The 15,811-nt window shown below is 46.0% G+C and overlaps 1 protein-coding gene across 2 annotated transcripts in view; it reads right to left on the reverse strand.

The window, feature by feature from the left end:
• The window catches only part of Plxnc1 (plexin C1), a 154,150-nt gene that overhangs the window by 6,113 nt on the left and 132,226 nt on the right, over positions 1-15,811 (reverse strand). For both annotated transcript variants that reach the window (NM_018797.3, XM_030245180.1), the window contains exons 23-27: positions 13,687-13,790; positions 4,483-4,537; positions 2,496-2,527; positions 2,293-2,400; positions 1,006-1,169 (exon numbers count right to left, since the gene is read on the reverse strand). In NM_018797.3, the coding sequence (NP_061267.1) occupies positions 1,006-1,169; positions 2,293-2,400; positions 2,496-2,527; positions 4,483-4,537; positions 13,687-13,790 (463 nt within the window). The remainder of the gene's footprint in view (positions 1-1,005; positions 1,170-2,292; positions 2,401-2,495; positions 2,528-4,482; positions 4,538-13,686; positions 13,791-15,811) is intronic.

A 15,811-nucleotide genomic window follows, 5' to 3' on the forward strand; every position in this document is an offset into this window, starting at 1 on the left:
CTTTACTGTCTTCAATTCATGTCACCCACGATCACATCTTAGGGCTGTACAGTGTGGTCTGTCCTTGGACACCCTGGCCTGATCCTCTGACCCTCTTTTATATTCTCCATTGTACACATCACCTTCTAGTGCACTTCAGCGAATGCACCCCGTCTCTCTACCTACTAGAATTCACACTTGGAGGACAAACTTAAAGTGTTTCCCATACCACAGCAATATGGCACAGTGTAGACAGTTAAAGAAATAATGGAATATGAACTTGAGACTCATTCAAGTTCCACATCTCTGTTCCAACTTTGGCCTAGCTTACTGCCGCCACCACATGGGTGCTGGGATTGTCAATGGCTCAGTCTGTTGTGGCTGGTGGTTAGTACCTATGCTGGGTGTAGGGGTTGTCGAGCCGGGGGATATGAGGCTGGCACTGAGAACAGGAGTGAGCCCAGAGCAAAGCATATAAACCCAGAGCAAAGGGCAAAACTGACTACGCATTGAACTTCACCTTTACTGCTTGCTAGCATTTAGAGGGCTTTGAGCTCACGTGAGACATGCTATTGTGCCATGTCTGGGTCTCAGCTGAGGTGCACAGCCTTTCAAATAGAGGCAGTGAGCTATAGCAGTCTTCTGAGGAGATACCAGCGTAAGTGGGGACATCCTGCTTCTTCAGGTAAATGTAAATTAAATAACACTGTCTACTACCACAGATGACAAGAGCATGAGCCATGTAGAATCCCAGTTAACACACAACTTGGAAATTATAAAGCAATTATGTAGGCACAGGAACAGTCTAGTAAAAGTAATAGGTTAAACCATAAAACACTTAATTTCTCATTCCTCACTAGTCTAACATTTTAGACAAGTCCCCTTTCATGCATTAAAAGATAACAGAATTTTGTTATTTTATCATCTAGAATAGAATTCAAACCCTGAGATTCTGGTACAGTAATTCTGTATATAATATTATGCTCTAGGTTCTTGAAGACAGCCAGCAATCACCTACATTCCCACCTGTTTGTTTTCCAGATGTGTACAACATCAGGGTCTGTGATTTTTTTGTTTTCAGCTTGGGCATCCAGAAAGTCAAAGAAGTATTTTATAGCAAATGGGGCCCTGCTATTGGGCAAACTCCAAATGCTTCGGAAGAGTTTCTCAAGCACAGAGTGAATTGCCACCTGGAAGACAGAAGGGGAGGCTGAGATACACGGGAGTCATTCTGAAAAACAAATGGAAAAGCCAGCTCCAAATTCCGAGAAAGAGCTAGATATACTAACCAGAGCAAAGTCATCTGAGGGGCAATGGGAAACGGTCAGAGGAGGTCAGCAGGAAGTGGGACAAGAGTTCTGCATGTGCTCACAGATAGAGCTGCTATATAAACTTGCTGACAGCAACACTGTTTAGATGGAGTATGATGCAGAGATAGGTGTAGGTGGGTGGGCGTGCGTGTGTGCACAGGAAGCCACTTGTTGTTTGGCCTTTACTGTGTGCAGCCTGGATAATCTTGAGTGATGGTGCTCCACTGCTTGATCTGTTGCCTGTTGCCTGCATTTCCATCTCGGGGTTTAAATACGGACTTCCCAAAGCAGTCGAGTATGAAGTTGAGTATGAAGAGCTCTCTGGGAAAACTGAACAATCAAAAGGCACCGGCACTCCTCTGCCTAGCACACAGATCTCCTCAGGTCTGAGCAGATTTGCTAAGGGAGCCTGCCCAGCAAGGTAACAACAAGGCCAGGGGGACAGTAATGGTTAGTAGTGGAGCAGAAATCCAGAGACTTCCACTAACCCCCAGAAAGAGATGCGGTAAAATTTGCTCCTGATTTGGTATTCCTCTAACTTCCACATCTAACACTTTTTTATTACATGAACAGAATTCTTAATTTCAAGATGGAGAAAAAAAGGCAGTAAGATCTACTAGGTTAATCGTCACAGATTTCCCCCTCATTTTATTTGCATTTCAAAGGAGTTTTATTGCTTATCTATAATAACAAGTAAACAAAAAGGAATAATTATGCTGTCAGCCTAAAAGATAATAGTGAGATGGTGGCAGAGGAGCAGGAGCGGTGGTAAACGCCCTGACTGAAGATGCTGCAGGAGGAATTTATGAAGTGCTCTTCTTTTTTCAGTTAAAAAAAAAAATCGAAGGGGGGTAGAGGATGTGTCTACAATTTAAACTTTCATTTTGCTTTGCTAGAAGGCACTAGGGATTTGTAACATTTTCACAGTTGAGTGGAAATTAAGTTGAACACATCATATACCCCCAAGGTGGCCATGAAAGCATTCCTAGAACAGTGAGTGTACCTTGGTCGACAGCAGCTTGGTCAGATACATTTCTTTTACTTTGAACTTGTGTTTCCCTCGATGTCTCTTCCCTTGAACTACTTGGAATGCTTCTGAATCTGGCAGAATCTGAAAGAGACGACAGCAGACTCTGCATTACCTGGGGGACTGAATGCTACGGGAGGCACGCCGATCAGTGGGCAGCACAAGCCTGCCAAACTCACCAAGTGGCAGTGGTCATCTGAGTACTCCACATCTGAACACCAGAGAAAGGGAGAGAGAAAAAAGAAGCCCATTAAAAAAACAACCACGGACTAATTGGCCTCAACAAAAGCCCTGCTTGTGTTCTAAAGCCAATGGCTCCGCTATTATCTATGGGCTCTTCACAGCTGCACATTCTCTGCTGCACCTGAGCAGTGTGGGGAGGGGCTAGGGGCTGGAGTGGAAGCAGGCTCCCTGGCCCTGCAAATGTTAGAGCAGAGGTTAAGTAGACACTTAACTGGGGATAGGGAGGAGGGGGTCCTAGCCTGTCAACAGATAGACCTGGAACACCTGTGTGCCAGGCCTGCAGCCAGAGTTAAGCCAGCCTTGTTCCTGCTGCTACTAATTACACAATTACTTAATTTCAGTGAGAGAGAGAGCTATGTAAAAAGGTGTCAATCTGAGACTAGGAGATTTCTTTGAAGAAGGGATGTTACAGATGAACCTCAGTAAATGATTAGCCAGGTAAATAGGGGGAAGACTCCAGAGTGGGAAGCAATTGGACCCCTTCTAAGATAGGACAGTGTGTCCAGCTCAGAGGGCAAGCCAACTGAGAGAGTCACTAAGCAAGGGGAGGTTTAGAACATGGGGGTGGGAGCAGGGGAATAGATGAAGGCCCTGACAATGAGTGGGACTCATATCTAGAAATGCTACTAAAATTTAAAAATTAAAGCAATTAAGGGGAAGGGGGCTGTCCTAAAGTGCCCATGACAGATTAGCCTTGAAGGAGAGGGGTGCGGAGATATGCAAATGCCGTGCCTCGCTGGATTGGATAATGGATTTGAGGGAGTCAGAATTACACTAGGAAAGGCAAAGTCCTATCTAGTCCTACAGCAGCAGCTCTGTGTAGGAGCCCCCTGGAGAACAGGGCTAAGTGCTTGAAAAATTAGTAGCCTTAGGCTTTATCAAGATCCCTGTTCAAGTTCAACGCCATGAATTCATCCAGCCTTAACTGGACGGCTGAGTGCCTTTCTCCTGTGGCTGCCTGGCTAAGAGTTGGGTCATCCAGGGCTGAGATGGCCACAGAGGGTCAAGGGGTTGAGAAATCAAATTCTGTCCTACTGATACTCGGCCACACAGGACAGGGAGAGGGAGCATGCCTGTGATCCATGAAGAGATCAACCCTAAGATCCTGCTACTTGGTCCTAAAGCAGCAGGCTCATCTAAAAGCCCAATCTATGAGTCTTAAAAGCCACGTCGCTCTCCTTACCCACAATGACAGCCACTCAGTAACATGGCTTTGTATAGTCCAGTGTCGTGATGGAAGGTGGGACTCACCAAAGGGATGTGGTTCCACAGACTAGATGCTGAGTCTATCAGAGTCCCCGTGCCCTGCCTGCAGTGTGTATACAGGAGGCCCACTGAGGAGAGGCCCCTGCCTAGGACTAAAGACAAATCCAGAGCAGGACCAACAGATTTTCTCAAGGTGTTATCAGGGTTGTTCTGTCCTACAGCTGCCAGGAAGACAGACTAGCTTGCTGACTTTCCTGTAAACCTCCTCCCGTCTCCACTGCCTGGGAAGTCTACAGTGTTATCTTGGAGATTCTGCATAGGATGTCATGCTTGCTCAGCCTGTCTAGGGCAGGGTGATTATCTGTGAGCTTCCTGCTTGGTGTGCAGGGTGGTCACTTCTGTTGCTGCCCATCGTACTGAGGACTCAGAAAAGAGCTCCGTGGCCTGAGATTGGCCTGGGTTCAGAGCTGCTTAGAGCCAGCAGCTTCCTTTGTGTTGGGCCTTCCTTATCAGCATGGTTACTGTTTCCTTCCCTTCTTGCAGAACCCATGTTCTTAGGACTAGAAACAGCTCAGAATGGCTTGTCTCAGCTTCCAGAGAATTACATAGCAGCAACTCAGTCAGACCCCTGTGACAGTATGTCTAAGAGAAGAAAAAAAAAGCAATACTTCATAAAGTTTGGTGAGAACAAAAGGTTGATGATATTATATTGGTTACCTGAAGTAAAATTTGCTATCTTCTTAAAGACTTTTATAGTGGATCCATTTGATATCTGAAAACAGGGATAAAACATGTGAGTTTTCAAAATATAATGGATTCCTCAGCTTCAACCAGGAATTAAATAGATACTATGGTCTCTCACTTATTATCTCTCAAGGACTGCTACATTCGGCATGCAGTCTGGGGTTAACCAGGCGACCAGGAGGGCACTGTCTGAGTTCAAGGGGCTCGTGGCCCTGTGAAGGATACACATAGACAGCTAGATGTGTGGGGGACAGTGTACCCTGTGACCTAAATGGGATGGGGGCTGCCTCAGAGAGAGGGGAGGTGTAAGCCGTCTTAGTCCAGCCCCTACCCCAAGCAGGTCAAGAGGCCTGAGTGGCTTTTTCTCCCCCTCAGGTTTCTACCAGTTGTTTTTACCAGTTGAGTGCTTATGTACCTCCAAATAGATATGCTGAGTAATTTTAATATGATGGTATGAGGAGGTGGGGCCCTTAACTAAATCCTATAGAGAAGCCCTTTGAAATGAGATTAGTGCCCTTCTAATGAGAAGACAGCCAAGCCTACCCCACCCGACCTTCCTCTCGTCCCACCACCTGCACATACATATACAGTTAAAGGACAGCCCTCTGAATTAGGAAGAGGCCTCGACTACCAGGTTTGGGTCTGGTGGTACATGACCTTGGCTTCTAGGCACCAGCGATGTGGGAAATAAGTATTTGTTGCTTGAGCCCCCAAGTAGATGCATTCTGTCACATCGTCTGAATCTGCTGAGACCATGGAGGAGTGCTGTTTACTGGCTTGCTCTCATGGATTGCCCAGCCTGCTTTCTTAGGTCATCCAAGACTACTAGCCTAGGGATGGCACCACCCACAGTGAGCTGGCTCCTCCCACATAAATCATCAATCAAGAGAATGTCCTACAAGCCAGCCATGGTGGCACATGCCTCTAGTTCCAGCACTCTGGAGATAAAGGTAAGCTGATCTTTGTGAGTTGAGGCCAATCTGGTCTACATAAGACAGACACAGCTGCATAGTAAGACCCTGTCTCAGAAAAGAAAAAAAGAAAGAAAGAAAAAGAAAATGCCCTTCACACTTGCCATTCTAGTGGGGAACATTTTCTCAGATGAGGTTCACTCTTCCAAAATGACTTCAGCTAGTATCAAGGTGACATAAAACTAGCCAGTACAAGTGTTATTACATGTATAACTATGGTCATTCCTATAAATAGGATTTGTGTAAATGGGCTGTAACTCTATCAACGTTGTTTTGTAAAACATTTCAAAGTTTTGAGAATGGCCAGCCACCTGTCTGTCCATTCCCAGGCAACAGGCAGTCCCCTCTCGGACTTGCCTCAGTGACTAGCTTTACCCGCTCTGGAGAGTCAGAAAAATGGACCTAAGCAGTACATAGTGTGTGTTTATTGTCCATGCTTTTTAGGGTCAATATAAGGCCTGTGATCATCTATTAATATACACTGTGCCTGTCAGTACATCCCTTTTCATAACTGTGTAATAGCCCATGATATGAATGTACAACAAAAACTTCCATATGGTAAAGGAAATGCTAATACATGCAATGTTGGGGATTAAGTTTAAAAATATGCTAACTGAAGCCAGTTACAAGATCACATATATGATCTCATTCATTTAAAATGCCCAGAACAGGCCAATTTATATAGACTGTTAGTGTGGTTTGTTTTTTAATGGGGTTATAGAGGAGACTGAATAGTAGTGAGTTTCTCTTAAAAGTGATGAAATATTCTAAAGTCAGGCAGCGATGATGCAGAAAGTCGCACTTTTTTTTTTTTCTAGACAGGGTTTCTCTGTATATCCCTGGCTGTCCTGGAACTCATGTTGTAGACCAGGCTGTCCTCAAACTCAGAAATCCGCCTGCCTCTGCCTCCCAAGTGCTGGGATTAAAGGCATGCGCCATCATGCCCGGCTCCCACATTTTAAGCAGGTGAGTTTTGTTGGTTTGGGGTTTTTTATGTATCCTGGTACTGGGAACTGAACCCAGGGCTCTCTGCTTGCTAAGCGAGTTTTCTATTACCAAGCTGCATTCTTCTCTAAACATGTAAGCTTTGGGAAACATAAACCATAACTCAGTATAGTTCTGTTAAAAATCACTTCAGGTTTTACCTGTGCAGGTTGATGATAAATGCTTTTATCGTGCAATCATGTGAATGCCATGCCTACGTGTGACCTCCCCTGAGATGAAGTTCAATACCATCACTTTAAGGCCTTTTGGAACCAAGGATCCCTGGGCCAGAGGCCAGGGTCTTTCTTGCATAACCAGTTAAGTCCTTAGAAATGCCTAGTACACAAGTTACCTTTGGGCAGAGAAAATCACAGATGCTGAGATACAATGGGCAGGCAGGGGTTAAGAATAAATGGTTCTGAAGGAGGGGCTGGTGGTCCACAGGATAAGACAAAGCATGGTCAAGAGGAAGAAAATCAGGGACCAACCCTACCTCCCTTCAGCTGAGGCCTAAAGAGCAGCTGTCACTTTGAATCCTATCAGCTAAGTGACTTTCCTCTCCACTTTAAAGCCCTAATACAAATTTGGACCTGGCCTTCCCTGATTTGGGAAAAAAAAAAAGTGGGGGGTAGAATCTTAGAATTGCTCTTTGGCTTGCTGCACATTGGTTATCAGAATGTACAGACCTCCCTGCTAAGCACCAGAGGATTAAGCACAATCTCCTTCAGGTGACACCCACAGAGGAAGAGGCAGCTCTCCAGGGGCCTCAGACACAGCTGTCTAGCCAGCTGTGTCCAGCCAGCTGCTAAGTTTAGGCTAGAAGCCTCCCACTGCCAGTGTTCAGGACATCTTATGGGAAGAGGGGGAGTCTGGGGAGAGCTAGCAAGACCATCAGGCCTCGAGGCGACTCTAGCAAGTGTTCTTAATTCTCACGGAACTCTTGGACTGCTGTTATTATCAAGCATCCTCCTTGAGCCATTCATGGTTTTCGGACTGATTTCTCAATTCTCCATATTTGAGGCAATTAAAATAAATGCCCTGTGCAGGCCTCCCCTTAGCAGAACTCATACACCACACTTATAAGAATGTGTGAATGCAGTTAACAAAATTCCTCCCCACCAAGAGCTGGATGTACTGATTCTAAGCCAATAAATATCCTTTTATAAAAGGAAGCTGGTGATTCATTCTGGGTAATTGTCAAAGAATGAATCCCAAATGGATCCTGTTGAGTGTTGAGCCAATACTTCGCTACTGTCAGACGCTTTGTTTTGCCAAAAGCGAGCACCCTTCCTCTATAATCACAAACACCATGGATGGGCCTTCTGATAAGGAATGCTGCCAGAAGTTCAAATGTCTTTTCGGGAGCTGGCAGCGCTTGGCTGCTGGCACTGTGCTCAGGCATTAAGATAGTGTAGATGCAGCTTGAACAGAGGAGATTTTGCTCCGAAAATGATCTTCCAAGAGCTGGTGTAAAAGCATTTTATCAGTGGATAAGTTAGATGTGTGTGAGCATACTCCTAACCTTCACAGCTGCTCTAGGGCTGGAACATTTCCACCCCATGTGATGCTTTAACACTATTATAAGGACAGAAAAATAATTTGCAGATGTTTGGGGGGGAGCGGAAGGTTTCTGATTTCTATTCTCAAGTCAGCTGCTGCCAAGTTCTGGCCAGAAATGCCTTTTTCAAAAGTGCCATGGGATCCAAAGAGTTAAAACCACAGTGGCTGTTTGTTGCATCCCAGGAGCTCCAACCACTTCCCTGAGTGTCACATCCATCTACTTGTCCTTCTGTGAAGCAAGGAACATCATCTGAGCCCCAACTTTAGGGATGGAAACCAAATTAAATCAAGGAAAGATTAATGCTACTAGGTAGATCTACAGGAGGACTGGTTTTCCAGCCCAGGGCAGAATAGGTAGGTGTACATGGCATTTTCAAATGAAACCCTCTCCAGTGACGCCAGCCCAGGAGGTGATAGAAGTATAGACTTTCTCATCATCAGAGTTAGAAGTTGTGGCCACACGGGGATGAAATGAACCCATGTCAGCAATTTAAAGCCATGCCTGGGATGTAGCTCAGCTGTTATGATGCTAGCCTAGCACGCACGGAGCCCTGAGTTTGATCCCAGCACTTCAAGAAGTAGGTGTGGTTGTAAATGCCTCTAATCCCTGCACTCAGGCTAGGGAAGCAGGAGGCTCAAGAGTTCAGCTTGAGCATATGGAGCTGGAAGCCAGTTTGGGCTACATAAGAAGCCTTTGTCTAAAACAAAAGCTAATAAAGTCACTTCAAAATAAATCTGTGCATAAATGAGATATCTTGATGGCAAGATGCTTTCTTTATGTCATAGGTTATAGATTACCCCATAAAATAGATTTTTCTAGAGACAAAATGCAAACATACTTAATCATATAAAAATGATATTTGTGGGCTGGGGAGATGGCTCAGCAGTTAAGAGCACTGTCTGCTGCTCCTTCAGAGGTCCTGAGTTCAATTCCCAGCAAGCAACAGCTCACAACCATCTATACTAGGATCTGATGCCCTCTTCTGGCATGCAGGCATATATGCAAATAGAGCATGCATATACATAAAATGAATGAATGAGTAAATACATAAGAAAAAAAAGATTCTAAAAACATGTTACTTGTGGGGACAGCTTAGTGGTTAAAGCATTTGCCTTGCCACTGCTTCTCCAACAGACCCAAGATTGGTTCCCTATACACATCAGTTGGCTCACAACCACTTAGAACTCCAACTCAGGGGGAATCTGAAACCTTTCTCTGCCTTCCTCTGAAGGCACCTGCACACATGTGTACTTTTACATAAGCATAAATAATAAATTCAATCCTCATAAAATGTTATTTGTATATGTAAAAATGATCAACCATTAGCAAATTCATATGGCTCAGATTTTTTTTTTAATTTATGGAATTATACCTCTGAGTTTTACGGAAAATGATGAATGTGATCTGAATGTAAGGAAAATAATCTAAAAAGCACACTGATCAATACAAATTACTTCGGGGCAACCTTCCCTGGTATCTTGGATTCCTCAGAGCCACTCTGAAAGGCTATTCACTCAAAGAGTCTTGTCCCAGGAGCCATGAGATTCATCCCACGGCCTCAAGAGAAGTGAACCTTTTCTGTCGGGAGCAGAGAACTCTTACTACCAGATTATGTCTGAGATCAGGCCCAGCTCTCCATCCAGGAAGCCTGAGATCCGGAGCATGGGCTACAACCCCCACTCAGAAACAGCTTTGCTCTGCTGGCCTTAAGCAGAGCCATGGTTTGGGAGGGAAATTCTTTTTATCAGCTGGTGGGTGACCTTGGTGTGTCAAGAGAAGCCAAATGAATATGGCCAAGTTTCTTACCCTCCCCAGCCTCGAATATAAATGACAGTATTCAATTCGTAGGGTAGTAAAGGGGACCAAAGTTACTGATGTTGGCAAAGCCCCTAGATCAGTATGTGGAACAGCAGCAGTCTCTTTGTTGGTTAAATAAACCAACATCTAAAGGGGCCTTTTTGAGATAGTCCAGTCTTTATTTAGGAGCAGAGATGAAACATCTCCAGACGGAGCATGGCTCTGACCTCACACATCACCTGAAACAAACTTATAAATGACCTGGCAAACTCAATGTCAGCAGTACCTACCTGATCACTAGCACACAATGTTCTTCAACTACTCAGTGGTTATCATTTCTCCCTCCCCAAAACTCACAGCTAGGAACAAGATGTGTGATCCGTAGAGAAAACTTCCTGCCCCTGATAAACACCTGACCCGAAGCCCCCCATGCCACCCAATGGCAGGGTGTGACAGTGTAGCCCAGCAAAAGGTCACAGGGGGTGCTGAAGGAAGGAGAAAGAAAGCCTAGCCTGCAAGCATGCCTCCTCAGTCTACCCTAATGCTACTAATAGGATACCCTTCATAGCAAACACCCGGAGCCAGAGCCAGATAGGGGAGTTTGGGAGGGTTTCATTATAGAGAGAAAGATGCAGCTGCTGGCTGCATGTGTTTATAAAGACGTTTGCTCACAACCCCGTTCTTGCACAAGATGGAACAACACTGGAGCAAAGCTTTGCTGTCCTCTGCAGGCACCTCATGGGAATGAAGAGGAACGATACTTCTGGCCTAAAAGCATCAGGTGAGGGTGAGCATCAGTAGAGCCCGGGACTGTGGACAAGGCTGGGTGCTGACGGCCACAGCTGCTGCCATAGAAGGCAGCTGTTGAAACGCTAAGAGTTGGATTGGAAACCATGCAGTAGGTTGACAGAGCAGTAGCAGCTTGGAGCTCTGGCTGGGGACGGTACCCGACCCTATATTCTGTACTCTTTGACCCGCCCCCTTAGTATTCTCAGAGCAAAGGTCAAGTAAGGAGTTGCCACACCACATTGTTGCCCTCACAAAATGCGGTACAGGAAGCTGGGCCTTACACTTCAGCAGGAGACTCTGTTTAGACAGAAGGAGGGACTGGCCGTCACTGACGATTAAAGCCTAACTAATTTGGACTAATTGGGGGGAGGTAAGTCTGAATCACTTAGAACTCTGAATTAGACCCTATTTTTAAATGAAATATAGTTTTTTTTTTTCCTTTCAAGCACATACAGTGACTCAAACTAGGGTGCTTTGGTAAATGAATAAGAGTGATAATTACCATCTCGTCTCTTAGGAGGGAAACGCAAGTACTTGAAAATGGTTTTCTTTAACGAAAGGGCAAAAGCAAACATCAGCCCAGCCCCCTCAATTTATCCCAAATTTCAAGTCTGTAGAGGTGCTATTAAAATCAAGTGCAGACTCAGGCAGCCAAAGGTGGGGTGGAAGCTTTCTTTCTTCAGCTCAGTCCTTGGGAACTGAGGCAGGCAAACTTTGGACTGGTCCAGCTTTAGGGAGCGTGGCCGGCTAACCTCCCTGGATTCCTTCAAGCGCTCTGCACTTATTTGCCTTGCAGCTTATCTTTTTAAACATAAGCAGAATCCGTTAAGCTCTCATGTCCTGGTCTTGTCATTTATTACCACCAGGCAGCAACACTGGGTTATGAGGCCAATAAATCATCAGGACGGGAAGTGACTACAGGCTGGATTAATTTCATTATCATCCTTAAGCAGATAGGTGTCTAGTACGAGAGATGTCTCCAGGAAGAGTGATGCTTCATCTCTCCTGACAGGCTGCCTGTGCCCTGCAGACTGCTGTGTGCTTCTGTTTTCTCTGTGGGAATGACCTGTCCTACCTATCCCTATTAAGCATTAAGTGGCCACCACCCCACCCCCTCTTCAGGGTCCCACCCAGCGCCATACAGTTGGGGTGAAGGTGAAGTGTGGCAATAAGGCAGGGGAGGCTCATTGGAGCAAGGCTAATACTCCAGCCAAGAGCACCAAAAAGGAACAGCAATACCAGGACGCCTTTGGACAACCAGACTACCTTGCCACCCAGACCCATGGAGAGGAGATGGCCTAAAGCCCTGAATGCACAGTGGTGTACTAAGACCCCTCTCAGACCTTCCATCCACTTACATCCCTTGGGACTATTGCTGCCCAGGAACCCATCCTGAGAAAACTGGGAATTTTCACACACCCCACCCCCAAGCTAAGGATGCTGGGTTTGACCAGGTCATTCTGGGTCAGGAAACTTAAACTGTAGGGGACTTACGTGGGACAGGGTCATAAGTCTCTCTGTCAAGTCTCCAGAAGTAGTCGCAAGGCCTCACAGGCAAGACAAAATGCAAGATGGGATGCTTCCGGCTCCTAACTCTCCAGGCACCTGCTTAGGAACTTGTCTCGAGTGCAAACAAGATGAAGGTGGAGCCCGGCAAAGCCCTATGTCAACCCTGGTGCTTTGGACATTGATGTAGCTACTCTTCCTCTGACTTCTCCTCTCAGAGAGAGAGAGAGAGAGAGCAACTCCCCCTTCTGAGTGCCACCCTTGACCCCCATACACACACTTCATCTAGAAGGACTACAGTGCCACTTTCTGAGCCCCCTGTGACCACTAGGGACACTCTTCTCTTCTAGACAATGCTGTTCCTCACGGGAAGGTTTCCCACAGTTTCCAATGGGTCTCCCTATTTCCTGTCCATCACAGCCACTTTCTGAGAGAACAAATTTAGGCCCTCTGATGCCCCATACTGTCCTTGAGATATAAACTAAGAAGAAGCCCAAGTGGCGGGTTAAAAGACAGACCCCTGGTCTCAGCCCATCTATACAGTAGGTTAAACAATGGCTGGTCTCTCACAGGACTGCTGCAGGATGGTACTAACCAAAGACCAGAAGAACTGAGTCAACATGCCACCCAGCATGGTCTCAGGCTAGCACAGTTCCTCCTCAGGTTCTGACCAGTCTGAGAGCCATTCTGTCCAACATGCCTGCTCTCTGTTCCCCTGCTAGATAGACATAGCCCAGCACCAGACTCAGCTCAGCTATGGCTTCCATAAAACCCCCTATGGGTCTCCAGTCTGCAGCACTATTGTATCATGAGGTGTCACCTTCCCTTCTTCTCCCTACTGTCCCAGTTCTTAGCACGTAACAGACACTCAAAGATCTGGGCCAATGCTGCTGAATGAATCCCAGGCTCTGTTTTCAGGAACTTGCCCTGGTTCCTGTCTTGTCACATACAGGCCTCTGGCACTTGTTTCTCTTGAGACATCATGAGCACACTTCACTGACTCCATCGCTCACCCAGCGTGTGGGTCAAGAGGTTGAAGGGGGTCAAGGGGCTGAAAGGGACATCACTGAATAGTGCAAACCAACAGGACATTTCGAACTTCCTGAGAACAAGTTCTCTGCACAAGAGGTCACAAGGTCAGCACAGTGGAGAGAGGGGAGGCTGAGGGTTCTACTCTGCTCAGCACTGATAAATTTGACATGCCGGGGAGGGGCATGCATGTATGATAATTCACCCAGTTTTCCTAAGAACACACTGCATAAGACCAGGCAGCCTTGCCAAGGCAAAGTCTCTGATCTAAATGGCAAGATAGAGACTCAGATGGCATGATACTCTATGTCTTATGAGGAGGGGGGCATGTGATAGGGACGCCACGAGAGACAGTAATGCCAGGGCTCATCTGAATGAGCAGAAGAGGAAAGCATCTCTCTTAGAAATAGGCAGCCTGCGAACCACTCAGAAATAGCGAGTCTTTGTTTTGTTTGTAAAGGGCTTTTCTAGTACTTGAGTTACCCAGTGCAGGAAGGACTGTGGGTAAAGGAGGAGTGGGTAAGGCTGTCTTGATCTTACCTCATAGTGGCCAATGGTGTTTAGCTTGGTTATTCCATCTTCAAGAATCACAGAGGAACTGTCAATGTCCAGGAGTTCTTTCTGCCGTGTTCCCACCTGAAGCTCTGAGAAAGGGGAGAGGCATTTGGGTCCCTTCTAAAATCACAGTTAAAAAAAAATATATAGTGCTACCTAGTCGCTCTTACAAGTATTATTAATAATGTTTAATAATAATGTTAATAGCATGAATGAAGTGGTAAAGCTTTGTTGGAAGGCATGGAGATAGCCAGATGGACCAAAAGCTTTGGGCTTGTGTCTGCAGCCAACCATTTCAGACTACTGTTCCTGAAACATGACACCAAATCAAATCTGGAAGTGGAGTCCCTGAAGACAGAATCACCCATCATCTGAAGGATTAAAACCTTTAAAAAAAATCCCTCCAGTATTACCAGTCCATGTGCATGCTCATTCACAGAGCACAATGTGAACACTCTTCTCCATGGCTCCTGAGAATTACTGTTTATGAACACACCAACCCAGCTAGAACACGATGGTCATGATAGTCACAAGGGAACCACAGATGAGTGTTGGGTTTTCTTGAGTTTGTGCAGTATTTTATGAATTGTTATGTTACTATCAACATAACAATTTAGCAACATGTGAATATTTGGAGGTTACACACACATACACACACACACACACACACACACACACACACACACACACACACGTGCGCGCGCAAATCTGGACTTACAATTTCTCTTTTTAAAAAACTAGCAATGGGAGCTGGGGAGATGACTCAGTTGGTAAAGACACCTGTCTCCAAACATGACAATCTGAGTTCTGTTCCCAGGACTCACACAGTAGAAGGCAAGAACCAACTGTCATGGTTGTCTTCTGTCTGCCCAACAATGAGCACATGTGCACTCACATACACGATAAATAAAAATTATTTTTTTTAAATCTAGCAATGGCCAGATATGGTAATAGCTCATGCGTATAAGCTCAACATTCAAGAGGCTGAGGCAGGAGGATCATCACAGGTTCAAGGTTAGCCTGCATTCAATAGTGAGTTCTAGGTCAGCTAGGGCTACAACAGTGAGACCCTGTCTCATCTCTTCCTGTCACCCCCCAAATCTGGTGTCAATGGCTCTGTAACAAGCCACAAGGCAACTCAAATGGCTCTGCTGTCTTAGATAGTCTTTCCCAGTTAGGTCAGGCCCTACTATTTCCGATTCCTAGGTGGTAACATTCTATGCATATATGCTTTCTGCTAATCTGGACACAATGCCACCAGCTTGTTCTACCTTTGCCTCCCAGCTTCGGGGTTGAGGGAGGGACACCTGGTTGGCACAAACCCTTGCAGACACTCCTGTGGACTTTCCGGTGGCAAAGAGAATGCTGCTGGGCTGTTTTCCTGTGGTTATTAGGTTGGGTGTGCCCATGCTCTTTGTGGTCAGAGCCACACACTTGCGAGGTAATATTCAAGTCAAGGAAGCTGATGGTTTGGGTCAGGCACCAGTCCCCTAGATGGGGTTGCCCCTTCTGCTTATATCTAAACAAAGGAGTTAAACCCGTTTCAAGCTGTTGAGTACTCCAGGCCATGCAAGGAAACAAAACCCTGGCACAGAGCAGTGCCTAAGCAGCCTGCTTTCTTCGAAGCAGGCACTGAAGTTGCTACACATTTGCATGGCCTCCCCCAAATTTCCCAGGCCTGCCTCTAGGCTTTTCTCAATGGTTTTAGCAGGAGGTTTGATTGGTGGGGGAGGATTTTAATTGCCTGCTTAGTGGAGGCCTACAACTGCACATGAAGGGAAGATGAACCTTGTTACGCTGTCTGTCACCGCCACAATTCGACTCTTCTTTCCTGTCCCATTATCTGTTCTAAAATCCCACAGCAGTCTCCTGGGAGGGTTGCGCCGAGCTCAACTTGAAAATGTTGATGAACATTTGAGAGAAACGGAGCCCTGTGAGCTTGCTCACACATATGCTCTCCTTTGCAGTATACCAATAGAGCCCACAAATGAATTCACAGCAGATGCTGCTTCGTGTTGGGGGAGGACGGAGGATACACTTAATGCAGGATGCGATTAGCAGGGAGGAAGATGACCTTTCCAGCAGGCTGGAGTTAACACTGTGTGGCTGA

The sequence above is a fragment of the Mus musculus genome, chromosome 10 (genome assembly GCF_000001635.26).
Source record: "Mus musculus strain C57BL/6J chromosome 10, GRCm38.p6 C57BL/6J".
Classification (NCBI taxonomy): Eukaryota; Metazoa; Chordata; class Mammalia; order Rodentia; family Muridae; genus Mus; species Mus musculus.